At 38.9% G+C, this 27,584-nt stretch overlaps 1 protein-coding gene across 3 annotated transcripts; it reads left to right on the top strand.

Annotated features, from left to right (window-relative positions):
• On the top strand, nt 1–27,374 carry CTH (cystathionine gamma-lyase). Of its 3 annotated transcripts, none has more exons than XM_007978305.3 (12): nt 1–355; nt 4,731–4,812; nt 6,724–6,819; nt 9,543–9,652; nt 12,236–12,367; nt 17,484–17,541; nt 18,011–18,088; nt 19,764–19,916; nt 21,541–21,662; nt 22,837–22,889; nt 26,384–26,522; nt 26,798–27,374. In XM_007978305.3, exons 1-12 carry the CDS (start codon nt 188–190, stop codon nt 26,822–26,824), a joined length of 1,218 nt encoding a protein of 405 aa, XP_007976496.1. In that variant the 5' UTR covers nt 1–187; the 3' UTR covers nt 26,825–27,374. The 3 variants fall into 3 exon arrangements, with proteins under 3 accessions (XP_007976496.1, XP_007976500.1, XP_007976498.1); XM_007978307.3 differs by having other exon boundaries at nt 340–428; XM_007978309.3 differs by lacking the exon at nt 4,731–4,812 and having other exon boundaries at nt 161–355.
• Nucleotides 27,375–27,584: the final 210 nt, after the last annotated feature.

Here is a 27,584-nt window from a genome sequence, read left to right as displayed (position 1 = left end):
GTGATCGTGAGATTTTATCTGCCGGCCAGCTAATAAAATCCACCCCACAATCGCCGTGTCCCGCTTTAGTGCTTCGCTGTCGGCTCTTCCTGCGTGCTTTAGCTCCTTCTTGGCTGATCCTTCTGTCTCTTCCTACCCCGGACACCCGGCTTCCCGGTTCTTTTCCTCTCTCCTTTCGCGGTTCAGCATGCAGGAAAAAGACGCCTCCTCACAAGGTTTCCTGCCTCACTTCCAGCATTTCGCCACGCAGGCCATCCATGTGGGCCAGGAACCAGAGCAATGGACCTCCAGGGCTGTGGTGCCCCTCATCTCACTGTCCACTACGTTCAAGCAAGCGGCGCCTGGCCAGCACTCGGTGAGCTGAGTCTGTCTGGGGCTGTCCACAGTTGGGCGGGAAAAGAAAGATGGCTTATGAATTTGAAAGGCATGTAAGTAATTTATAATATTACTTATAAATTAGGAAGGCAACCGAAAGATGTTTCTATGCTATAATTCTTGCAGTATAGCTTTGTGTCGGATGGTCCAGTGACCGTGTTTCTTTTGATAAGCAGGAATGGAAGAAGCCGTTTGTCCAACTTGCCATATAGATTTGGCCTGAAATTCACGTGATTTTGACAAATTTGCAATTAAAAACCGAAGGTCCTAACTTTTTTGAGTTGCCTTTAGCAGCATAAATTTTAAAGATGTAGTACGGAGTCAGCCTAAAAAATATTAAGGGTCTGATAACTTGACGAGAATTAAGATTGTTCCCAGTAGCTGTATTAATAGTTATTGAGTATCTACTATGTGCCAAATACATACTTGTATATAGCATGTGTACTACACGTATTGTCTCATCTAATACTGACAACAACCCTAGTCTGAACCGAATCCTCATTTTTTCTCAATAAAACAGCTGAGATTTAGGGAGTTAAGTAACTAGCCTTAGACCAGTAAGTATTGGAGCTGGGATTCAAACTTTAGAAACTTGAGGTTGCTTTAGGAACCAACTCTTAGGCACTCAGCTACACTATGCTATCTCTAATAATGCTAGTAACAATTTAGCCTATTGCATCATTTAAGCATTGTGGCTTAGTGATTAAGAACACAAGTCATGACTGGGTGCAGTGGCTTACGCCTGTAATCCCAGCACTTTAGGAGGCTGAGGTGGGTGGATCACCTGAGGTTAGGAGTTTGAGACCAGCCTGATCAACATGGTGAAACCTCGTCTCTACCAAAAATAAATAAATTAGTTGGGCATGGTGGCGGGTAGCTGTAATCTCAGCTACTCGGGAAGCTGAGGCAGGAGGATCGCTTGAACCCAGGAGGCAGAGCTTGCAGTGATCCAAGATCTCATCATTATACTCCAGCCTGGGCGACAAGAGCGAAACTCCAACTCAAACAACAAAAAGAGAACATAAGTCTTGTAGTCAAAAGCTAGTTTTGTATTCTGACATCACTTCTGAGCCGGGGTATCTTGGGCAAGTTATTTAACCTATCAAAGCCTCTGACTGATCCTGTATAAATTTGGATAATAATAGTACCTACCGCATAAGTTGTTGAGATGTATTTAAGGCTATATGGTACATAATAATTACTCGATGGTAATTTGTTTTTTCATGATGTTCATATTTACACTATTTCCATTGGATCCTCACAACAACCAGGTCAGAGGGCAGGACAGGTATTATGTACTTTTTATAGAAAAGGAACTGACCCAGAGTCATACATGAATGATCTGTAAAGCCTATGAAAGAGCCCTCTTTGCTAATCACATAGCTTTTTTTCCCCTTTTGGTGGCATATTTGATGGATCTTGGGAATTTAAAAGTTACGAGATTTGTAAGAATTAGTTAAAGTCTGTAAGTCCAAAGCCTTGATTATGCTTTGGAAACCACTTCAGTGTGTTATATAAGTTGAGGAAAATCTTTATAGACAGTCCTTTGTTTTGTGAGATAGAGTTCTAAGGCCATTTCTACAACTGGTTTAGAATACTCTTTACTGTATTTTAGAATCAAAATATGTACACAACCTCTCTTTCTTTCATCCTCTTTTTTTTTTTTTTTTTTTTTCAGACAGAGTCTCACTCTGTCGCCCAGGCTGGAGTGCAATGGTGCGATCGTGGCTCACTGCAACCTCTGCCTCCCGGGTTCAAGTGATTCTCTGGCCTCAGCCTCCCAAGTAGCTGGAATTATAGGCACCTGCCACTGCGCCTGACTCATTTTTGTATTTTTTTTTTTTTTTTTAGTAGAGACGGGTTTTCACCATGTTGGCCAGGCTGGTCTTGAACTCCGGATCTCGTAACCCACCCGCCTTGGCCTCCCAACGTGCTGGGATTACAGGTGTGAGCCACTGTGTCCAGCTCACAGCCTCTCTTTCAAACATGCAGTTCGTTTCTCATGTAGGGTTTAATGAATGTGTAGCTGCCCAAGCTTTGGAACTCAGTGCAAAAGTTAACCATTCGGGTGTAAAATTAATAATTAAATGTTTCCAGGAAGCCAGCAAGGATGGTTAAATCCACAAAAACTCTGCTTAGTATCTTTTTTGTTTTGTTTTGTTTTGTTTTTTGAGACAGAGTCTTGCTCTGTTGCCCAGGCTGGAGTGCAGTGGTGCCATCTTGGCTCACTGCATCCTCCGCCTCCTGGGTTCAAGCAATTCTCCTACCTCAGCTTCCCGAGTAACTGAGATTACAGCTACCCGCCACCATGCCCAGCTAATTTATTTATTTTTAGTAGAGACAAGGTTTCACCATCAGACTGGTCTCGAACTCCTGACCTTAGGTGATCCACCTCTGAAAGTGCTGGGATTACAGGCATGAGCCACTGCGCCCGGCCCTTTTTAAAAATTAGCTAAGACCACTAAAGGGAATTTGAAGAGTTGAATGAGAAATGTAAGGCACTTTTCTGTGGCAGACGCCACATGAATCCAAGCATTATTATTATTTTTTTAATCTGCTGGGTGCAGCTGCAGGTCATGGTAAGAAGGTGATGGTGGGGAGTGGTAAGGATATCCTAGAACCCTGTAAAATGTATCTGCTCAGGCTGGGCGCGGTGGCTTACGCCTGTAATCCTAGCACTTTGGGAGGCTGAGGCAGGCGGATCATGAGGTCAGGAGAACGAGACCATCCTCCCTAATGTGGTGAAACCCTATCTCTACTAAAAAAATACAAAAATTAGCTGGGTGTGGTGGCATGCCTGTAGTCCCTACTCAGGAGGCTGAGGCAGGAGAATCGCTTGAACCCAGGAGGTGGAGTTTGCACCACTGCACTCCAGCCTGGAAACAGAACAAGACTCCCACTCAAAAAAAAAAAAAAGTCTGCTCAACTTGTCATAAACAAGGGCACATAGCAACAAAACTTTTAAAAGTTATTATTATTAATACTGGGAGCTTCTGAATCAGAAACAAAGGTGAAAGAGTGTTGTGTTTTGTTATGTGTGATGTGAAGCTGAGGGAGAAAATTATAGGACTTCTAATTAATGTTGAAATCCTTGGTTTGCAATCTGGTTTTGACACTCTCTAGGTACTACTACATTTGGCTTCACTTTCTCAGTCATAAGGATTAATAGAATTACTGGATGAATATAGCTAGCAGGGTGCTGTATATGTAAGAGCAGAATAATGCAATTTTTTTTTTTTTTTTGAGACAGATTCTGTCGGCCAGGCTGAAGTGCAGTGGCACGATCTCGGCTCAATGCAACCTCCACCTCCCGGGCTCAAGCAATTCTCCTGCCTCAGCCTCCCGAGTAGCTGGGATTACAGGAATGCACATTTTAAAATAGTATTGTGTGGAGTTGTTTTGCCAGGAATTGCTCCCTATGTTTTGAGCCGCTTTTGTAGAGCCAAGATGTGAATGAATGCTGAGTATTTGTAGGATCTGATCATAACTTCCTGTTGTATGCTAAATAGAACTTGAATCAGCCTGACAGGTGGCTCACACCTATCATCTCAGCACTTTGGGAGGCCAATGTGGGAGGATTGCTTGAGGTCAGAAGTTCAAGACCAGCCTGGGCAACATAGCTAGACTGCCTCTACAAAAAATAAAATTAAAATATTAGTTAGGCATGGCGATGTGCGCCTGTAGTCCTAGCTACTCAGGAGGCTGAGATGGGAGGATTGTTTAGCCCAGGAGTTTGAGGCGGCAGTGAGCTGTGATTGCCCCACTGTACTCTAGCCTGGGCAATAGAGGGAGGTCCTATCCTTAAAACAAAAGAAACTTGTATCACTTAATCACTTATTTCTTAGGAAATGAAACACAGGTTAGAATTAGGTTTATTCTGTTGGTTTATGCAAGTCCCTTTTCCTAATGTTTCCAGATTAATGAAAAAAGGTGAGTCTAATATAATAAAAATACTAATAATAAAAACTGCCATTTATTTAGTGATTAGCATGTGCCAGGAAACATGTAGTGAATTTGTGCATTATCTCATTTTATTTTCACAACGATTTTATGAATTAGACATCTGTATTTCATTCCTATTTTACAGATACTGAGATTGACTTTTAGAAATGTGAAGTAACTTACCTAGTGTCGTGCACCTCATAAGTGGCAGATACAGAATTCACATAGAGTTTGTTTGACTTCAGAGCCTCTTGACTATAGCCACAGCACTCTTCTGCTTCTGTATTAAAGCAAGACATATCATGACTAAAGAATAGAAACTCATATGGTAGGGTGAAACTGTAGTTGTCTATGTTAGGACTCTGATAATAAACTTAAATCTCTTAGGATGAACTCAAACTTGTTTTCTTCAGGGTTTTGAATATAGCCGTTCTGGAAATCCCACTAGGAATTGCCTTGAAAAAGCAGTGGCAGCACTGGATGGGGCTAAGTACTGTAAGTAATTTCCATTTCACAGTCTAGAATCTATTATTAAATGTATAGAGAAAGCCATAGAGGCACAGAATGTGGAACTGAAAACAAACAGATTCGGTAGTTCAAAATTCCTGGTCTACTGACTTTGAATTCTTTGCCCAAGGTCCCTCAGTTGGTATAATATGCATATGTGTAATCATCAGGTAAAAATACATATGAATAGAGGACAAATGAATAAAGGAAAAAATTCACATGAATACTACATTTATTAATATTACATTTATTATGTACTATTTGTGTGAAAACAATCTTTATCTGAAACTGTCAGTATAAATAAATATATGGAAATTAAATTTAATAACACCACCAATTAGAACATAAAATCTTTTTTTGAGACAGGGTTTCTTACTTTGTTGCCCAGGCTGGAGTGCAGTGGCATGATCTCTGCTCACTGCAACCTCATTCAAGCGATTCTCCTGCCTCAGCCTCCTGAGTGGCTGGGATTACAGGTGTGCACCACCACACCCGGCTAATATTTTTGTTTTTGTTTTTTGTTTTTTTTTGAGACAGAGCCTTGCTCTTGTTACCCAGGCTGGAGTGCAATGGTAGGATCTCGGCTCACTGCAACCTCCTCCTCCTGGATTCAAGCGATTCTCCTCGTTCAGTCTCCCAGGTAGCTGGGATTACAGGTGCCTGCCACCACGCCCAGTTAAGTTTTTGTACCTTTAGTAGAGATGGGGTTTCGCCATGTTGACCAGGTTGGTCTCGATCTTCTGACCTCATGATCCTCCCGCCTTGGACTCCCAAAATGCTGGGATTACAGGAGTAGGCCACCACGCCCAGCCTTTTTTTTTGTATCTTTAGTAGAGATCGAGTTTTGCTATTTTGGCCAGGCTGGTCTCGAACTCCTGGGCTCAAGTGGTCTGCCCACCTCGGCCTCCCAAAGTGCTAGGATTACAGATGTGAACCACCGCACTTGGCCTAAACTTTCTTATCCTCTGGCTTATTCATCTAATAATTTGTGCTTAAGAATAGCACTAAAGTTTATTTTCAGTGGTCAATAACTCCTGATAAAGTGCTGTCAGAGATTAGAGATTAACTCCCTAAACTTTTTCTTTTTTTCATGAAGAGAGTCTTGTGTATTCATTGTGATTACATTTATCAGACAAATCTCAGGTCTGATGCGAGTTTTGTTAAAATATTTACTGAATTGCATATTCATATAATGAATGTCTGAATCATATCTTTGCTGTATTCTTTATGTTTGAAATTTCTTTTTTCTTTTTTTTTTCTTTTGATACGGAGTCTCCCTCTGTCGCCCAAGCTGGAGTGCAGTGGTGCAATCTCCGCTCACTGCAACCTCCACTTCCTGGGTTCAAGCGATTCTCCTGCTTCAGTCTCCCTTGCAGCTGGGATTACAGCCATGTGCCGCCATGCCTGGCTAATTTTTGTATTTTTAGTAGACACAGAGTTTCACCCTGTTGACCAGGCTAGTCACAAAATCCTGACCTCAAATGATCTACCTGCCTTGGCCTCCCAAAGTGCTGGGATTATAGGCATGAGCCACCATGCCCGCCCTGAAATTCCTTTAGTTTGCTATTTTCAAACTGTAATTTAACTGGCAATAGGCCTTTTATCTCAGATATTTGTAAAGAATTATTTTCTTGAAGTGTTTCAGAGAAATGTTATTACCAAGGCAAAATTGACTTAACACAAAATTATCTGTCCACATTATGTATTTTTTTATTTTAAAGATATCTTATTCTTGAAATAGAAAAGGAGATTTTGTAATGGTATTAATCAGGGGCCTCTAGCAACTCAGCGGTGATGGCTGCCCTATCTGCATTGAAGTAAGTCAGATAAATACTTGGAGGTGTGTTTTAACCTACAGGCCTGACTTTTCAGCTTACTCTAACTTGATTTTTATTTTAGGTTTGGCCTTTGCTTCAGGTTTAGCAGCCACTGTAACTATTACCCACCTTTTAAAAGCAGGAGACCAAATTATTTGCGTGGATGATGTGTATGGAGGTAGGTGACCCCTCTCGTTTATGTTGTGTAAACTTGTATTTTACAGATAAGAAAGTGAGCCCTGAATTAATATTAACAATGTTGCCAGTATTTTTGGTTATTTATTATATTTTACAGGTGCGACGGGCACCTCTATGCTCTCTCAGACTTGGCAAAAGAGGAGCATAAACACTTAGGGTCCGTGTTCTGGAACTGCTTATAAGAAAGATTATTTATTTATTTTTTGGTTTATTTTAAGACAGGATCTTGCTCTGTCACCCATGCTGGAGTGGAGTGGTGCAATCTCGGCTCACTGCAATCTCCACCTCCTGGGTTCAAATGGTTCTCGTGCCCCAGTCTCCTGAACAGCTGGGACCACAGGCATGTGCCATCACACCTGTCTAATTTTTGTATTTTTTGTAGAGACGGGGTTTCGTCATGTTGGTCAGGCTGGTCTGGAACTCCTGAGCTCAAGTGATCCTCCCTCTCCAGCCTCCCAAAGTTTTGGAATTACAGGCATGAGCCACCTCACCTGGCCAGAGATTATTTAATAAGAATAGTATTTAAGGCACTAGAATGAATACGTAGCACTTGATCAACTTGCAGACATGTTCTGCTCTAGAGAAGATAAGGTTTAGAAAGACAGTGCTCTCCTGTAACTTAATTTTTACCTGTAATAAAGGTGAACTACAACTCAGGTTACTCTCAAGAGCTCAACCCCACATATCCCCTTTTGCTTTTTATTTTTTGTTTGGTACCAGGAAACTTTCGAAAATTTGTTGAGAGATATGGGCCTCTTTTCCCAAAAAACGTTCTTAAGACTACACTCAGTGATTAGCATTTTAATTTTAGGGGATCTCACGGATTGAACCCCTGAAGCCCATCTATGGCTCTATATTTAAGAACTTACATTCCAAAGAAATTAAATATTAACTATTTAAATTGGTGAATGTGGAGAAGACAGGCTTGCCCTTGCCTTTAAGCCCACTGATTTTTGTGTTTAAAACAAAAGCAAGGAATTTTGTGAATATACATATACATATATTCCAGATACTTCTAAATAATTAAAATGTGATTTCTAGAATATTATCATTTTATGTATTTCCTATCGGAACAAAAAGTTAAATCACTAAGTCCTTTAAAACAGCAGTCCCCAACCTTTTTGGCACCAGGGACCGGTTTTTTTTTGAGGTGGAGTCTTGCCATGTTGCCAGGCTAGAGTACAGTGGCACAATCTTGGCTCACTGCAACCTCTGCCTCCTGGGTTCAAGCGATTCTCTTTTCTCAGCCTCCTGAGTAGCTGGGATTACAGGCATGTGCCACCGTGCCTGGTTAACTTTGTATTTTTAGTAGAGCCAGGATTTCGCCATGTTGGTCAGGCTGGTCTCGAACTCCCGACCTTAGGTGATCCACCCGCCTCTGCCTCCCAAAGTGCTGGGATTACAGGTGTGAGTCACCCGTGCCCAGCCTCAGGGACCGGTTTTGTAGAATACAGTTTTTCCATTGACAGGAGGATGGTTTCAGGATGAAACTGTTCCACCTCAGATCATCAGGTGCTATTTAGATTCTCATAAGGAGCATGCAATCTAGATCCCTTGAAAGTTAGATTCTCGTAAGGAGTACACAACCTAAATCCTTCGCATGAGCAGTTCTCAGTAGGTTTCCTCCTGTGAGAATCTGATGCTGCCGCTGATCTGACAGGAGACTGAGCTCAGGAAGTTATAATGCTCACCCGTTGCTCACCTCCTGCTGTGCAGCTGGATTCCCAACAGGCCACAAACCTGTACCTGTCTGTGGCCTGTGGGTTGGGGACCCCTGCTTTAAAAAGGAAGGGACTTACTCTTAGTAATCATTTTATCCCTCAGAAATTTGCACAATGTTTTGTATTTTATCTTAGTTTCTTATATTAACTTGTTGAATTGAAATTATAGAAATCTCAAACCTTTAGATACTTTTATAATGCATTATAAAAGTCTCATGGCAAACAAAGGTGTAAAATCCTGAAAATTGTTGATTTTAAAGAACTTTTTACGTTATTTTCCAATTTTATATTACTTAGGGTCAGTCTACATACCATCACAAGTCTAGTTTCTTGTTAATGACAGAATATTCTTTTGTTGTTGTTGTTGTTATTGAGTATCAATATCAATTTTTTCTTTAAGTTTTTATGTGTAAAAATCAAATCCAGATGTATTTATAAAAGAAATTATTTTAAGTCAAATGATTTATCTTCTTTCACTGTAAAAATCCGGTAGTTTGATTTATATTGTCTCATTTTATCGATTAAAACTTTCAGAACTATATAACAAAAAGATGGAAAAAGTACGAGGAATAGAAACCAATTCTTTTCTATTACAAAGTATTTTGAAATTTATTTCAAACATTTCATTGACATTGGTTCATTTAGTTTATAGTTGAGAACTAGGTAGCAATTGTTTAAAAAGATAGGATGTTTCAGGAAGCATGTCACTTAGTGGAGACTGGATGTTTTGAGAAACATTATTTGCTTCAGGCTACTTTTGGATCTCAAGTGTGTTTTATTTGACTCTTGAGCCTTTAAAGAACAAATATTATTATTCTTTACTATTTCAGATAGACAAACTATTTGACCAAACTAGAAGTGCTTTTAGTTGCATTTTTCTTGGTGACTGAGAGTTCCATATATTTTGTGTTTATACGTAGAAGGAATGAATGTTTCTTAATGCAATGTTCTTTCCATTTTTTCTGATTCTCTTCTGTCTCAGGTACAAACAGGTACTTCAGGCAGGTGGCATCTGAATTTGGATTAAAGATTTCTTTTGTTGATTGTTCCAAAATCAAATTACTAGAGGCAGCGATTACGCCAGAAACCAAGGTAACTCAGCTCGTTTTCAGTTTTGCCTGTTTTTCCTTTGATGTTTTGTTTTCATCGTTTCTGTTTACTAGAGGATATAATTTAATCTGAATAACAAATTTTATTATATGCCATTGGAAACATCAACAAAATTAAGATAGACTGTCATCTCCAGGGTATTATAGCATGATGGTGGTACATGGTTTTCCGGAGTGGAGTTCAAATTTTAATTCTGTATCTTAGTTGGTGTATTATCTTGGGCAAATTATTTAACCAAAGTCTCAGTTTCTTCATTTGCAAAATGGAGATAATTATACTGGTTTTATAGAAAGGAGAGTGTGAGAATCAAATGAGATAATGCATATGAAATGCTTAGTATAGTTCCTGGATACATGGTAATTGTTAAAAAAAATTGCTGTGCAGGAGCACCTAATTCTTAACTGCATAGTCAAAACAGTATTGGTAACAGAAGTCATCACAGAGATTGGATTATAGAAAAAGAAGCCTGCCAAACCCCCGAACCCTAAGTACAGTGGCTTTGCTGGCTGTAAGGGATGCTGCCCAGATACTAGTAGATTTAGAGAATGGGCCACAAACAATCTTTAGCTTCCATCCGGGGAAGTTTGTATGCCACCGGAAGGTGTTTTGTGTCTGAGTGAATGGCATATGTGATATTCTTTCTTGCGAACTCATTTAAATTCTGTGTGGATAAAAGAAAGACCAGTGTCTTTTATAAGTCAGCTGTTTACAACTTTTTGCTAATGATTTAAAGGTTAGAATTGTACCAAAGATTATGTTGCAATGAATGCTAAAAAATGAATGTCTTTTCATGTACAAATAATTACTTTGCACATTAACATGGTTGAGCTTTTGGTAATTAGGGTTTGTTTTCAGAGGAACTTGTTTTTTATCTTGCTTGGGAGAAAAGACACATTAAAATAGCTGGTCTGAGTCTTTCTTTTTTTTTTTTTTGAGATGGAGTCTCGCCCTGTCACCCAGGCTGGAGTGCGATGGCGCGATCCCGGCTCACTGCAAGCTCCGCCTCCTGGGTTCAAACGCTTCTCCTACCTCAGCCTACCGAGTAGCTGGTATTATAGGCACCCACCACCATGCTCAGCTAATTTTTGTATTTTTAGTAGAGACGGGGGTTTCACCATGTTGGCCAGGCTGGTCTCGAACTCCTGACCTTGTGATCCACCTGCCTCAGCCTCCCAAAGTGCTGCGATTATAGACATGAGCCACCACGCCCGGCCCTGGTCTGAATCTTTCTAAGGGAGGAAAGCAAATTGTGAATATAGTAAGTCTTGCCAACAGAACTTTATATAGTGACTCTACGAACTTGGATTAATACATTTTCCTTCCTGAAATATCAGGTTTTTCACTTGAAGTAGAATGTCTAAGTCCATGTAAAACCTACTTTTTATTTATTTATTTTTTATTATTAGTAGGAATAATAAATTCTTATCAGGAATAATTTTTATAGATTCTTTAAATAATTCAAAATTTTTGTATAATATGTATTATTTTAGCCATCTTATCTTTTCCAGAGTAAAACTCTAAAGTCAGAAGTGTATTAAACCAGATCCCTTGCCTATTTAAATAATAGGTAATAAAAAAAGAATCAGCTAGGCACAGTGGCTCTTGCCTGTAATACCAGCACTTTGGGAGGCTGAGGTAGGAGAATCGCTTGAGCCAGGAGTTTGAGACATGTAGCGAGACCCTTTCTCTGCAAAAAAAAAAAAATTGGCCAGACATGGCCACATGCTTGTAGTTCCAACTACTGGGGAGGCTGAGGTAGGAGGATCACTTGAGCTTGAGAGGTTGAAGCTGCAGTTAGCTGTGATCATGCCACTGTACTCTAGCCTGGGCAACAATGTGAGACCCTGCCTCTTAAAAAAAAAAAAAAAAAAGTAATTCAATACAATGGCATTTTGTTCAACAAATAGAATTATTTTCTTCGGTCTTTTTGAGAACTATCAAGCATCTACTATGTGTCTGAATTGTGGTAGGTTTTGAGATAAAAAGGTCATTGTTACTTTTTAAGTAGGCGGTAACCAGTTTTTCTGTTGTGGGTGTCACTTTTCTTCTTTAGTCTAACTAAAGCCCATGCTCTTCAAGTCTTAGGTGCTTATTCTGTAGTTTCCAGGGTTTCTGGCATTAAGTTAATATTAAATATATTTTTGGCATCATAGGGATAATTCTCTTTCATTAAAATTCTAGGATGTATTCTTACACCATCTATGTTATTTATCTTTGAGAACAAAATTTCCAGACACCGAGCTATGTCTTTGGAATACACTCTCTTTTCTAAGAAAAATACAATAATTAACTTCAGTACTTTTCTGTTTACATGTACATTATCTCACTTGATCTTTACAAAAATTCTGTAAGATAGGTATTACCAACCCAATTATACAGATCAATAGGATACATTACATACCTATGGCCTCAGAAATTTGTAGGTAAGGCAAGGATTCAGATTTGAACCTCCCAACATCATCATCCACGTGTTTCCATTATATGTAACGTAGCTTCCCAGATTGTTACAATATATGAGATGTATGTTTGTAAAGTATATTTTTACAAACTATTGAATTATTTTAGCTTGTTTGGATCGAAACCCCCACGAACCCCATCCTGAAGATGATTGACATTGAAGCCTGCGCACATATTGTCCATAAGCGTGGAGACATTATTTTGGTTGTGGATAACACCTTTATGTCGCCGTATTTCCAGGTAAACGAAAATAATTTTTTTTGGCACAATTAGTAGATCACATATATCCGTAATTAGGAAAGAAAGGACTTGCTTAAATTAAAATCATGATCAAATTCATGAAATCTAATCATCATTAATTATTTATTGGACAGAGAATTAAATTTGGACCTCTTCTACCGTTAGTTAATATCTTTTCAAACATATGTTAATATCCTCTATGGTACTTTGTGTTTTTTATTTATTAAAGCTTACCAGTTCTCTTAAGATGTGTAAACTCTGAAGAAATGGCCTTATTATGTGATTGTATCTGCTAATTCCTTATACATAGTAAGGACTTGAATGTTTATGCATTGGTTATGAATCAGTCATATTTTTTAGTCATCTTCAATATTTTTATATATATTATAAAAGAAAAGTGATACTCAATGATTTCAGTGTATGTTATACATATTATTTCTCTTCTAGTTTTTATTCCTTCAGCACTCCATATACTATGCCTAGATCTCTTTAACTTATTATTATTTTGAACTTTTACTTTATTTATTTTACATTATAGCTGTAAGTATTTATAGTGCTCTTGTGTTAGTCTCTTTGGGCTGCCATAACGAATTACCATAAACTGGGTGGCTTATAAACGGCAATTTATTTCTCACAGTTCTGAAGGCTGGGAAGTCCTCAATCAGAGTGCCAGCAGATTCAGTGACTGGTGAGGGCCCGCTTTCTGGTCCATAGACAGAGCCTTCTCACTGTGTCCTCACATGGTAGAAGAGACACGGCAGTTCTCTGGGGCCTCTTTTATCAGGGCATTGTATTAGTCCCTTCTCACACTGCTATAAAGAAATAACCTGAGACTGGATAATTTATAAAGAAAAGAAGCTTAATTGGCTCACGGTTCTGCAGACTATACAGAATGCATGATGCTGGCATCTGCTTGGCTTCTGGGGAGGCCTCAGAAAACTTACAATAATGGTGGAAGGCAAAGGGGGAGCAGGCATATCACATGACCAGAGTAGGAGCAAGAGAGAGAATGAGGGGGAAGGTGCTACACACTTTTAAACAACCAAATCTCACAAGAACTCACAATTGTGAGGACAGTCCCAAGAGGAGATGGTGCTAAACCATTCATGATATATCCACCCTCATATATCCCTCCAGGCTGCACTCCAACATTTGGGGATTACAATTCAACATGAGATTTGGTGGGGACACAGATCCAAATCATATCAGGCACAGATCACCCTAATCACCTCCCAAAGGCCCACCTCCTAATCACACTAGTGATTAGATTTCAACCTATGAATTTTGGAGTACACAGTGTTCAAACCATAGCAGCTCTCTTTAACGATTTCTTTCCCTACCTAGCCCTCTGCATTTGTTTCCTCCCCAGACCACCCCTCCCATACATCCTCTATCCTTTCCTTTTTTCTCTGTCTTGTGTCTAGTTTCATCCTCTTTTCTGTTTTGCTTTCTTTTGTAGATCACTTTGGGATCTCTTTATAATTAACTTGTTTCCTGCCTTTTCCCCACAGGTTCTCCCTCTCTTTCCTCTGAGTAACCCAACTCTTTCCTTTCTTTGTTAGGAGTTACCTTCTTCCTGCTCTTTTCTTCCTGCCCGTACCTTGTCGTACTTAGTACACTTCCTGTAGTTCATCTTTATTCTGCAGAGTTCCTGAAACGCAGCTCATTTTCTCTGGCTCTTCAATTGGGCAGATGTTTACAGGTTTTATTGTTTACATTTACCCCCTCTTCTGTTCTGGGTCCCTGAAGTTGATCCAGGTTGCTGCTTCCATGTGACTGGCCGACTCCCTGGGCAGTTTCTATAAACCTGCTCTTCACCTTCCTCCATTTTATTTGAAGGCATTGTCATGGTTTATTTTCCTTTCCTGAAGCACATTTCCTGCCTACATTGCATTCAGACAGCTTCATGGGCCATCTGCCTTTGGCTCATAATGTATCCTTGATTACTGATTTTATCAGGTAAAGCCATCTGTTTCCAAGTGAAAAATCTGGCATTGTCTATTTGGCATCGTCTATTTGTCCCAGGTGATTTTCAGTGTAATATTCCTTATCACAACTCCTTAGCCCATATGCCACTTACATTAGGCCAGTTAATACAGCATAGTATAGCTTTAGCTGAGTCACAGTGAGTCCTGTATATTCCCCCAAAATTGCGTACGTTTTGTAGCCTGGCCCTGCCCAGGTTATTCATCAAACCTGGCCCTCCTTGCCCTATTACCGTCACTAACATAGGTCTAGTTTTTCTGCCTTTTTGAAGCCCACATCACATTCCTCATGCCAATGATTGGAATTTGCTTCGTTTCAATTTGGATTTATTCCAGTTGAATTACTCAGAATCACATCATCCCTAAGTAGCCACATGTGTTGTTTCCATAAAGCAAATCTTCCTGAAAAAAATCCTCTCATTGTCTTACCTTCATGAAAACGGAATATATTCACTTTCTTCCCAGTCTTTTGTCCTCTGGATCTTCTGTAAGTCTCACGAAAGGCAAAATAGACCTACCAGCATGAAGTTTCAGATTAGTACCTCTGGAGTCAGGCAGTCTGGGTGTGAGTCCTGGCTCTACCAGCTTTTTAATCTGAGGGATCTATCTCATTTTTCTTAGTACCCTTTCCTCACCTGTATGATGAGAGCCATAAAGGTACTGATTTTATTGAGTTAGGTAAAGTATTTTGTACAGTGCTTCCCTGGGTTATATAAAGTATGTAGCATGATTCTCAGAAGATAATGAGATCAGCAGGTGTTAGTGATTTGGTTTTTATTTTTCCTTCTCTTTTGGCTGTAGAGTTCACAAATATTAGCACTAGAAAAGACCTTAGGCCTCATCTACTTTGACTCCATCCCTTTAGAGATGTGCAAACACATATGCAGAGAGTGCTTTGGGCAATACTTTACCTAAAGCATCCTATTTTTGAAATACCCTAAGTGAAAAGTCCCCATAGCCACCTATACTAATATCTTCCAAAGACTAAACAGCTCTAGTGAGGATGGAATAAACACATATGGTTCTATGTTTAGGAAAATGTAAAGGGAAAGATGTTGATAATGTATTTTTGTTTGTTTGTTTGTTTGTTTGTTTTGAAATGGAGTCTTGCTGTGTCGCCCAGGCTGGAGTGCAGTGGTGCGATCTCAGCTCACTGCAACCTCTGCCTCCCCGGTTCAAGCAATTCTCCTGTCTCAGCCTCCCAAGTAACTGGGATTACAGGTGTCCACCACCATCCCCGGCTAATTTTTGAATTTTTAGTAGAGACAGGGTTTCACCATGTTGGCCAGGCTGGTCTCGAACTCCTGACCTCAAGTGATCCACCCACCTAGGCCTCCCAAAGTGCTGGGATTACAGACATGAACCACCACGCCTGGCCTGACAATGTATTGTTAAGTGGAAAGTCTACACCTTTCACTCTCATTGTAAACAAATACATTTTAAGACTACAGGATTAACCTAGAGGACATTATGTTAAGTGAAATAAGCCAGGCACGGACAGACATATATGGCATGATCTCATTCATGCGTGGAATGTAAAAAATGTTGATCTCATAGAAGTAGTGAATAGAACAGTGGTGACCAGAGTCTAGGGAGGGGAGGGTGGAGGTGGGCAGGACAGAGGATGGTCAATGGGTACAAAGTTACAATTAGAAGGAGGAATAAGTGTTGGTGTTCTACTGTACAAAAGGATGACCAGAGTTAGCAATAAGATACTGTATATATCAAAATAGGAGAGAGAATTTTAAATGTTTCTACTATAAAGAAATGATAAATATTTGAGATGATGGACATGCTAATTACCCTGCTTTTGATCATTACACAATTACACATGTATTGAACATCACATTATACTCCATGACTTAAAGGATTGATTTACAGGAAAATTAGGTGAAAGAAAACACTTTAAAAAATTCCTTCTCTTTTTTGTTTTTCTTAATTCTCCCAATTTCAGACAAATTTATTTATTTATTTGAGACAGAATCTTGTTCTGTTGCAGAGCAGGCTGAAGTTCAGTGGTGTCATCTCAGCTCACTGCAACCTCTGCCTCCTGGTCTTGCCTCAGCCTCCTGAGTAGCTGGGATTACATGCATGTACCACCATGCTCAGCTAATTTTTATTTTTATTTTTAGTAGAGACAGTGTTTCACCATGTTGGCCAGGCTGGGCTTGAACTCATGGCCTCAAGCGATCCACCCACCTCAGCCTCCCAAAGTTCTGGGATTACAGATGTGAGCCCCCGCCCCAGCAAATTTCTTTCTTTGTTGTTGTTTTTAAGAGAAAGTCTTGCTCTGTCACTCAGGCTGAAGTGCAGTGGCTTGATCATGGTCCACTGCAGCCTGAAAATCCTGGTCTCAAGTGATCCTTCTGCCTCAGCCCCCTAAATTGCTGGGATTACAGGTGTGAGCCATTCCCCAACTGCCGGCCATCTAGATTTCTTATAATACTTAATACAATGTACCTGCTTTATTAGTAGTTGTTAACTCTACATTGTTTAGGAACTAATGACAAGAGAAAAGTCTGTACATGTTTAATGCAGACACAACCATTCTTTTTTTTAACCATTCATTTTTTTTTCCATTTTTTTAAATCCACACAGTTGGTTGACTCCATTAAGAATCAAGGTCATGACAAACCCCAAATGTGAATAATCACAACATACGTCATGAGGCTTTAATGAATAAAAATCTCAGCAGATGAGTTTATACTTACTCTAATAAAAATTGCTGAATGTTCATGTCAACTATTTTACATGTTTAATGAGTCATAAAATACCAGTGTCTCTACTGTAGGTAGAGTCCTGTCAGCAACTGCTATAAAAAACCGGTTCAAGAGACCAGTTGACCTGGGCTTATTTTCTATTTCCAAGAAACTATTTCCAAGAAACTTTTGCCTATTTCCAAGAAACTGTTGCCTTCAGATTAAAGACTGGATTCAATACTTTACATTTTTCTTTGGTGGGAGGGAGGCAAAGGAGAAATAATATCAGAGATCCTGGAAAATTTTAAGATGCACATATTTTTGCAAAGTCAGTATTGATTATAATAAGAATGAAATTTACAATTGCAGATAGGCAGGTAATGAAGCATATTTTCAAATGGTTTCTCTAAGTAAAAAACTTGTTTCTTTCAGCGCCCTTTGGCTCTGGGAGCTGATATTTGTATGTGTTCTGCAACAAAATACATGAATGGTAAGATGTGTACAGTGTACACTTTGAATGTTCTTTTCCATGGATAGGTGAAAATAGCATAGGGCTTGACTTTTGATCCCTTTTCTTTGATTATTTTGTAGATTTTTTTTCTGTGACTCATGTAGAAAGTAAAAAGAAAAATCCTTTGATTAAATGTAGGATTTCGTTTATAGTACACAAAACTATGCTCATGATTTATGAGAAGAGGATTAAAGTTGACCGTAAAAAGTTATGCTTTTATCTTGCTGACACCTTAAAGAAACATTTTGTTCTTATATAATTTTATTTTATTGTTTTAGACTTAACTTTTGCTGCTGTCCAATTGAATAACATTTATTTAAACTTATTTTATAGAGCTTCTTCCCTGAGAGTTTTTTCAAGTGAAAATCACATTTTGGAAATTGTAAAATAAAGAGTAAATATAAATTGTTTCTAACTGAAACTTTTTTTGTTTGTATTTTGTTTTTAGGCCACAGTGACGTTGTAATGGGCCTGGTGTCTGTTAATTGTGAAAGACTTCATAATAGACTTCGTTTCTTGCAAAATTGTAAGTATTAAAAAGTCCAGATTCTCTATGATTCTCTCAGTGACTACATTTGATATTTATATTTCCACTAAGTGTTGTGAAGTAATGGCACTCTAATAATTTATGAAGAAATGAAAAATAGAGGAGAAAAATTCTGACTTTATTATTTATTTGTTTATTTTTTTGAGATGGAGTTTCACTCTGTCACCCAGCCTGGAGCGCAGTGGCGTGATCTCGGCTCATGACCACTCTGCCTCCAGGATTCAAGCAATTCTCCTGCCTCAGCCTCCTGAGTAGCTGGGATTACAGGTGCCCACCACCATGCCCAGCTAATTTTTTATATTTTTAGTAGAGACGGGGTTTCACCGTGTTGGCCAGGCTGGTCTCAAACTCCTGACCTCAGGTGATCCACCTGTCTTGGCCTCCCAAAGTCCTGGGATTACAGGCGTGAGCCACTGCGCCCAGCCAAAAAATTTTTTTCTGATTTTAGAGGAAAGTGTTATAAAAATAGTTATAGTAGGCTGGGCACGGTGGCTCATGCCTGTAACCCCAGCACACTGGGAGGCTGAGGCAGGTGGATCACTTGAGCTCAGGAGTTTGAGACCAGTCTGAGCAGCATGGCGAAACCCTGTCTTACCAAAAATACAAAAAAATTAGCCAGGTGCAGTGGCACACGCCTGTGGTCCCAGATACTTGGTGACTGAGACAGGAGAATTGCCTGAGCCTGGGAGGTGAAGGTTGTAGTGAGCTGACATCGTGCCACTGCAATCCAGCCTAGGCAACAGAGTGAGATACTGTTAAAAAAAAAAAAAAATGGTTATAGCATAGCAAGGCTTTATGACATAAGAAATGAGTTTTTTTTATTTTCATGTCCATCTTAATTATAATCATAATTTGATAAAGCCCTAGTGAATTTTTAGTTTTAAGACTTAATGGTTTTTTTTTCTTTTTTAAAATTACATTTGAAATGAGGGCTTTCATATACTATACCTTTTATATCACGAATGATGGTTAATTTTAAATAGCACTTATAGTATCAACTTAAATTTTTCAGCAGATGTCTAAACACCATTTCCTATTTACATTGCTTAGTTTATCTCCAGTACAGTTAAGGATTAAACCATTGTGATTTGACAGGTAAGATATAAACATAATTAGGAATAAAAATGTCCTCCAGGAGGGAAACTGAAACTTATTGCTTGGTAAGTATCCTTTGGTTTATTAAAAGTAGAAATGAAGTATATATCCCGGGGGTATGTGAAAACATTGGCTGCTTTGCACAAAGGCTAAATAGAATATTAGTAGAATATTCAGTAATAATAGGACTTGAACTGCTATTTTTCTCTGTATGTTAAAATAATTTTTCAAAGAAATACAAGGTTAGGCTATGCACAATTTATGATTTTATTAAAATCATAGAAAGGACTATTTATTTTCATATTTGAGAAGTTTATATCATTGTGCTTTTACTTAGTTTTCAGCATATTTGCTTCTCCTCATTTTAAAGTAAATTTCTCTAAGCATATTCTATGCTTTGTTCTCGTGCTTCTGATTTGATATATTATTTTCCTCCCAGAACTCAAACACTGAGCTTTACACCTAGCTTCTGAGAGTCACTATAATGAAAAAGAGAAGCCAGATAATTTCTTGGCCATACCCTGCCTTCAAACTAATCCAGGATGTTTTCTTTTTGCAGCTCTTGGAGCAGTTCCATCTCCTCTTGATTGTTACCTCTGCAATCGAGGTCTGAAGACTCTACATGTCCGAATGGAAAAGCATTTCAAAAATGGAATGGCAGTTGCCCAGTTCTTGGAATCTAATCCTGGGGTAGAAAAGGTTATTTATCCTGGTATGTTATTTATCCTGGTATGTTAGTTTGATTTCTAAGCAGATACGCTTATAGTAGGATTTCAGCAGTTATCCTGAGCATCGTGTTTATGTAACATTTATTTCTAAGTTAAGTGCTTTCACATATTGTTTATGTTCATTTATTATTGATCACTGCCATGTGTCAGGCTCTGTGGTGGGTCTGGTGGAAAGAAGATAGACATGGTCTCTACCTTTGTATTGCCTCTAGTCTAGTGGATGCTTGGATATTAGAAAATTATTTTTATGCATTTGATGTTCCTGTGGTGGTGTCTAGTGGATGCTTGGATATTAGAAAATTAGTTTTATGCATTAGATGTTCCTGTGGTGGTCTGTGATTTGAAGGCTTGTGTGTATCTATTCAAAGATGTTAACATTGGACTTTTTGGTTGATTTGCTTATAATCTTGTCAGTCTGCCATTCAGCATTAACTCTCACTTTAATCTGATAGAGGTTTGTTCCAGTTGAGACTTGATATTAGGTGCCAAAATTCCCCTGAAGTTCTCTTTTTTTTTTTTTTTTTTGGAGATGGAGTTTCACTCTTGCCCAGGCTGCAGGCTGGAGTGCAATGGTGTAATTTTGGCTCACTGCAACTTCTGCCTCCCGGGTTCAAGTGATTCTCTTGCCTCAGCCTCCCAAGTATCTGGGATTACAGGTGCCCACCACCATGCCTGGCTATTTTTTGTTTTTTTAGTAGAGACGAGGTTTCACCATGTTGGCCAGGCTGGTCTCGAACTCCTGACCTCAGGTGATCTGCCCGCCTTGGCCTCCCAAAGTGCTGGGATTATAGGTGTGAGCCACTGTGCCCAGCCCCCTAAGGTTCTCTTCTGTATTTGTATTCCTTCACCTCTTCCAGCATCCAGAAATGCTTCTGTGGAGTTAGCTGAATTTATTTTTACCAGTCTTTTAAGCTGTGGTAGTCCTAAAGTAGTTCTTTTATTTTTAGATCCTTTTGAAGGATTTAGCGTCTAGAATATATAGAAAAATTAAGACTGGTCCCTCTACACAAGGAATTTAGAGAAACCAAAGCAAAATACATGTGAAACTAAATGCCCTAAATGTACTTTAGGTAAAGAGCTGTTGATTGATATATATTCTGTGCCATGAAGAGTGGACAGCATTTGTTAAAAAGGCATAGACAAGGTATTGGAGATTTATTCAAGAAATGTTTATTAATTGCCAGCTATGAGCCAGGCTTTGCGCTAGGAACTGGGATCCAATTAGTAACAAAAGAAACGGATTTGCCTTCATGGAGCAATTCTGGTGGCTAAGACAGGTACTAAACGAGAAATTACAGGATATAATTAACAAGGGAAGTCCAGGTTGAAGGAACAGCATGGGCAAAGGTCCTGAGATGAAAGGGAGTGCAGTGATACTGGTGTAAAGAAAGCTGAAGAGGGTAGAAAAGACGAGGCAACATAAAGCTGGAGAGATAGGGGCCCGGGCAAGTAGCCAGATGTGAGCATGGCATAATCCTCATCTTAGGCTTATTTGCAGTTTACTTAAGTAGACAGTGAAAAATTCTCCCCCCACCAAAAACAACAACAACAACAAAAATTACATGTTTGACTCTAAAATAAGACTTTTCTGATACCCTATGATTACAGGGCTGCCCTCTCATCCACAGCATGAGTTGGCGAAGCGTCAGTGTACAGGTTGTACAGGGATGATCACCTTTTATATTAAGGGCACTCTTCAGCATGCTGAAATTTTCCTCAAGAACCTAAAGGTAAACTTACAAAATAGGTTTAAAATTGTAAGAGGTAAGGCCTCCTTACAGCAGTTCACTATCTCTCACTTCCACTCAAGTCAGATAATGTTTTTGTATCTGCAGGTTACACTCATAAACCTCTTTATCATGAAATGCATTGGGTTGAAAATGACTTAAACAACAGTGTCACAGTAGCAGACATCTAAATATGTTCATCTACTTAACTCTCTACATACTACAATCAATTTGAGAGACACAATGCTTTTATTTAAAAGTGAACCCCTTTTTTCAGATGAAATAGGTAAAACCTTGAAGTAGTGTGCAGTTAGTGCACTGCACAAGGCTTATTCTAAAAATCCATCCTATGAATGGCTTTCCAAACCCTTTGCCTCCTAGGCTGCATCTGACTAGGGGAGGCCTTTGTCTAATTTTCAAAAACCCAGGAGGCTCTCAGGGGCCATGAGCAAGAGACCTGTCCAACTCCATACACTGGGCTTAACCTTGAGCTCTTGCAGTTTGAATACTACAGAATAGATTAATAGAAAGCTGCCAGATCAGTCAAAGTGTTCCTGGTGTCACCTTAATTTCATACAGTTACCAAAGTAACTTTTAAAACATTTGTAAAGTTTTGTGACACTATCACACTCAAAATAAAAAGTGGTTTTTTTTTTGTTTTTGTTTTTTCCTGTTCCAGTAGGGAGTTAAAGGATGTATTTCATAAGTGATATGTATTAACAAGGAAGTATGTATAACTTGGGAGGCATTTAGAGATTTTTTTATTTATGTGGTAACCACAGAGCAAAGTCTCAAATGCAACAATTTTTTCTTGTTTTTTTGAGGCAGAGTTTCACTCTGTTCCCCAGGCTGGAGTTCAGTGGCATGACCTCAGCTCACTGCAACCTCCACCTCCTGGGTTCAAGTGATACTCCTGCCTCAGCCTCCCAAGTAGCTGGGATTACAGGTGCACACCACCATGCCCAGCTAATTTTTGTATTTTTAGTAGAGAGGGGGTTTCACTATGTTGGCCAGGCTGGTCTTGAACTCCTGACCTCAGGTGATCCGCCTGCCTTGGCCTCCCAAAGTGCTGGGATTACAGGCATGAACCACTGTGCCTGGCCTAAAAACATTTATTTTTAGATTTTAGTATTTTTAGTTTACTAGAAAGTCTAAATTCATGTTTTCTTTGCTACAGCTATTTACTCTGGCTGAGAGTTTGGGAGGATTCGAAAGTCTTGTTGAGCTTCCGTAAGTATAGTTCTGTTTTTCTCAGTACTTTAAATTTGATGTCAGCTTTAATGATTGGGAAAGGAATGTGACAAAGTCAGGGATAATTCAAGATATTTAACAATAAGAATACCATGACATTAATCAGAATGGACTCTTACCCTGTCAAGATGGAGACCCTGATAAATCTCATGGCGGGCTACTTGTTAGTGAGTCGTGTCCTCCTAAATGTTGCTTCCTTCCCTGCTCTGTCAAAAAGAGATTCCAGCAGTAATTGTATTCTAGGATCTCTGACCTCTGACCTCTAACCTAGGGCCACATGTTCTACCCTACTCAGCCTTAGAGGGGACTGGAGACTTTGTACTAGAAAAGCTTCTTTCAAGGCTCTTTGGGAAACAGAGAATTTGTCTCTGATGAAACTCCTCCATTCCCTTGATTATTGGAGAAGAGCCCTACTAGATACTGTCATATCTTTTGCTTTCTGTTCTCTGTGGGATAAACCTTTAATATCTTTATGTTGTGTACAAGATAAATCCAAACCCTAACTTGGTACCAGGCCCTTCAGTATCTAACCCAATCAATTCATCTAATTTTATCAAAGCATCAAAGGATATTGGTACAAGAAGCAGCCTAAGATCATACAGTCCAACAGCTTATTTTACAGGCAAGGAAACAAAGATCCAGAAGGTTGAGCTGATTGATTCAAGTGTCACATAGGAACATGTTAGCAACTTCATTCTTGGATTTGCATCAGAAACAGTGAGGGGAGGTAAAAGGTGCCTGGATCTGGATTTGAGATCTGCTTCCACCAATTAGTTAACCTTTAAACTTCCATTTTTTAACCCATAAAATGAGATTAATAATTAATGATTTTTGGCCTGGTGCAATGTATTATGCCTGCAATTACAATACTTTGGGAGGCTGAGGTGGGTGGATCACTTGAGGTCAGGAGTTCAAGACCAGCCTGGCCAACATGGTGAAATCTTATCTCTACTGAAAAAAATGAAAGGAAAAAAGTATCTGGGCGTGGTGGTGCACGCCTATAATCCCAGTTACTTGGGTGGCTGAGGTATGAGAATTGCTTGAACCCAAGTGATGGAGGTTGTGGCAAGCCGAGGTTGCAGCAAACCGAGATCACACCACTGCACGCCAGCCTGGGTGACGCAGCGAGACTCTGTCTCAAAAAAACCAAAACAACAACAAAAAATTAATGATTATTCATTTATTGATTACCTGTACCACCAAGCATTCCTGATATATATATTACCTTTATTATATGCTACTATGTCCATATGTTGTAACTATTGCAGGGTTAAGTCAACATCATAACCTATTTTTAACTATACTAAATATATACGGTGTATTTCTGTGTCTTCATTTTCATAAACATTTGTGGGATAACTTGTTATGCAAGCATTGTGTGGAGAAATGTCAGGGCCCACCCAAGTTTAGGCCTCTTTTCTGTCTTTGTTTAGGAGTTTACAGTTAGACAGAAAGTCAGGCAGTCTCACAAAGTTAAAAAAAAAAAAAAGATGTCCAAATAATGACTTGAAATAATTCATGTAACGCAGCTTTTTGTTAGTCTTTCCAGAAGATGCCTGCTAGTAAGTTTGGATGCACAAGAGGGCACACTCAGCATGTGAAATGGGTTTATTTTTCATAGTAATGAAATGTGTATTACCTTGAGACTCTCTTGTCTTAAATCTCTCCTGATTTACATAGGGATTTTTGTTTAAAGTTGCTTGGCCCCCAGACACCCTGGTTTAGGCTATAACCGCGATGCCAGAGGATGGGTGGATTTAGGTCAGGGCTTGTCTGTTCTATGACCCTTCATTCTGTGTCTCCCAACTCTGCTGCTACTAGTAGAGCATTGCAATACGGGAGGGAGGAAGTGAAGATAATGTGTATTAGCTTAGTCTCCCAGCCTCACAACACATATAACTCTGTGACCTTAGAAAAGTTACTCATCCTCCCTAAATCTCAATTTCCTTGATTTTAAAATGTGGGCAACACTCTACATAGCTTTTAGGTTCTTTGTGAGAACATGGGGAAAAAACTCCCTAAGCTAATGCCTTGGTTCATACTAAGTGCCAGGTAAATGTTAGCACCTACTATGAACTATTATCTTTTATTAGGCATCTCTACTACATTCCAAGTGCTTCGAAGTGCTTTATCCATGTTCCTTCAAATTAATGCCTGTGACAAACTTTGAAGACAGGTGTTATATCCAATTTTTATTCATTAAAAAAATGAATTAATGCACGCAAACCAGCTAGTAGAGTATCTGCCTCATAGTAAGCATACAGTAGGTGCATCTGTTATTATTTCAGATAAGGAAATAGGCACTGAGGATGAGTAACTTTTATAAGGCCACATAGCCAGTATGTGGAGGGGCTAAGATTCATATCCAAGTTTGTTGGTCTCTGAGACCTGAGTTCTTATTTCTACATGTACACATTCTTTTAAGGAATTATGAGTCTCCCAGGGCAGAACATTTTAAGATGGATATTTGTGTCTAAACACTTTAGTAGCGTGATAAAGGAAGATATCCATCACTCAGACCACAACTGAGATTTTTTTTTTCCCCATGGCTCTCATGTAAGAAAGGAGAAAGCAGCTTAGGTATTGATTTTGCTGGTGGCGTGCAGGGAAACGAAGAGTGTTGGTTGTAGTATACATATTGGGGCTAAGTGAGATGCTAAGCCTCTCCATTATTCTTCGCAGAAATTTCTCCTTCCTTGAAACTTTGGCAGTCTTTTTGTCTATACTTGTTTGGCATTGTTTATACAGACTATTTTGTTTTGTGAATTGTCATAGGTTTTAGCTCCTGCTTTGTTATTTAGGGTAAAGAAAACATCTCATTCTTCTTGGTTTCCCAATTTTTACTGCAGTGCTTGACATATGGGTGCTTTTCCTTTACATCTGTTGATGATGGTAATGAGCTGCTAGATAGTTTGAAAAATCCTTCCAGGCCTCTATGCCAGGAGTTATATTGTAGAATTTTCTGAATGCGTAGTGGTTGCTACTAGTGATTCTTGGTGGTCTTTCTCCGATGTGCCTCAGAAGGTCCAGCTCTGGATTGATCCAGAGGAAACTGATTATGACAGGCTGTTGGTCCAAGAGATCTCTTGTAAGTAACAGTCCAGTAGGTTGGTCACGGAGTACATGATTTCTGGCCAAAGCCTCATGTAGGCAGGTATTGAAATCTACACCCTGGGGAGGCTATGCCTTACCCTACTGCATGGGGGTACTTGACACACACTTTTGGTATTTGGATTGAGCATATCTTACCCAAGGTATAAAAAAGATTTAAAAAATCTTGCTTTTCACTTAAAATCATAGCTAGAAGAGATAAGTTTCATAATTTTCTCTTTTTTTGCCTGTGAATTATAGGGGTATGCAAAATTTGATATTTGGAGCAGAAAAATTTTGAGGGTAATTGCAGTTTATGAGACAGAAACATGCCTCCACTGACACCATATAGTGATAAAAAGTTTACTCATGTCTTCTTTCAGGGCAATCATGACTCATGCATCAGTTCCTAAGAATGACAGAGATGTCCTTGGAATTAGTGACACACTGATTCGACTCTCTGTGGGCTTAGAGGATGAGAAAGACCTACTGGAAGATCTAGATCAAGCTTTGAAGGCAGCAGTAAGTCTTATTATTGTGTGTGTGTGTGTGTGTATGTGTATGTGTGTCTGCTTTATCTTGGGCATGGGGGTCACTATATTTACAAAGAGTGGTCTCATGTGAACTCTAAAGCTTTTCTGTTCCTATAATAGACCAGGTGTATAAATAAAGGTACAGGGAGCTCAGTCAAAGTGCATATTTAAAGGATGGTAGTATTCAGTAAAAGGACTTCTTGAAGAGTTGAAGCTATGGCCTATATGTTTAATAACATATTTTCTTGTGCACTGTTATTATAGCACCCTCCAAGTGGAAGTCACAACTAGTATTCCAGAGCTGCTATTAGAAGCTGCTTCCTGTGAAGATCAAATCTTCCTGAGTAATTAAACGGACCAACAATGAGCCTTTGCAAATTTTTCAAGTGGAAATTTTAAGGCACCTCATTATCTTTCATAACTGTAATCTTCTTAGGGATCATCTCTGTTAAAAAGTTTTCTGTATGTCATATTATAATTACAGGTCAATTCTGTTAATATCTTTTTGTTAATTTTGCTCTATGTTTGCCTCTGAAGGAGGTGAGATTTTTGCTGCTTTGGGGGATCATGTTCTTTTTTCATGTCTAAGATTTATTTTGATCATGTTTACAATATAATGGCCATTCATTTTTTATGTTTTGTGAAGAATTTAAATTTAAGCGAATGTTCTTAAATCAAGTGTGATTTTTTTTTGCATATCATTGAAAAGAACATTAAAAGCAATGGTTTACACTTAGTTACCATAAGCCAAAAATCAAATACTTGAAAAGTTTACTGTGAAATTCTACTGATTTAAGATTGTACTTAATATTAAAAAAAATAAATCTAATTATCAAATGCATCCCATTGTGGTATTCCTACATTATGTGACATTAACCTATATTCCTGGGTCCTTTTAATTCCCAACGACTACTCTTAGAGGTCTTAGCCTTTTGTGTTAATTTTTATAAATGTAACTAAATAACTATTATTCCCAAATCTTAGTGTTTGCAGATTAGTTATAAATCCTATATATGGCAGGTTAAAGGCCACCTTTTTACAGAGAAATAAT

The sequence above is a fragment of the Chlorocebus sabaeus genome, chromosome 20 (genome assembly GCF_047675955.1).
Source record: "Chlorocebus sabaeus isolate Y175 chromosome 20, mChlSab1.0.hap1, whole genome shotgun sequence".
Lineage (NCBI taxonomy): Eukaryota > Metazoa > Chordata > Mammalia > Primates > Cercopithecidae > Chlorocebus > Chlorocebus sabaeus.
The sequence above is the reverse complement of the archived record's forward strand: the minus strand, read 5'-3'. Positions and strand labels throughout refer to the sequence as shown.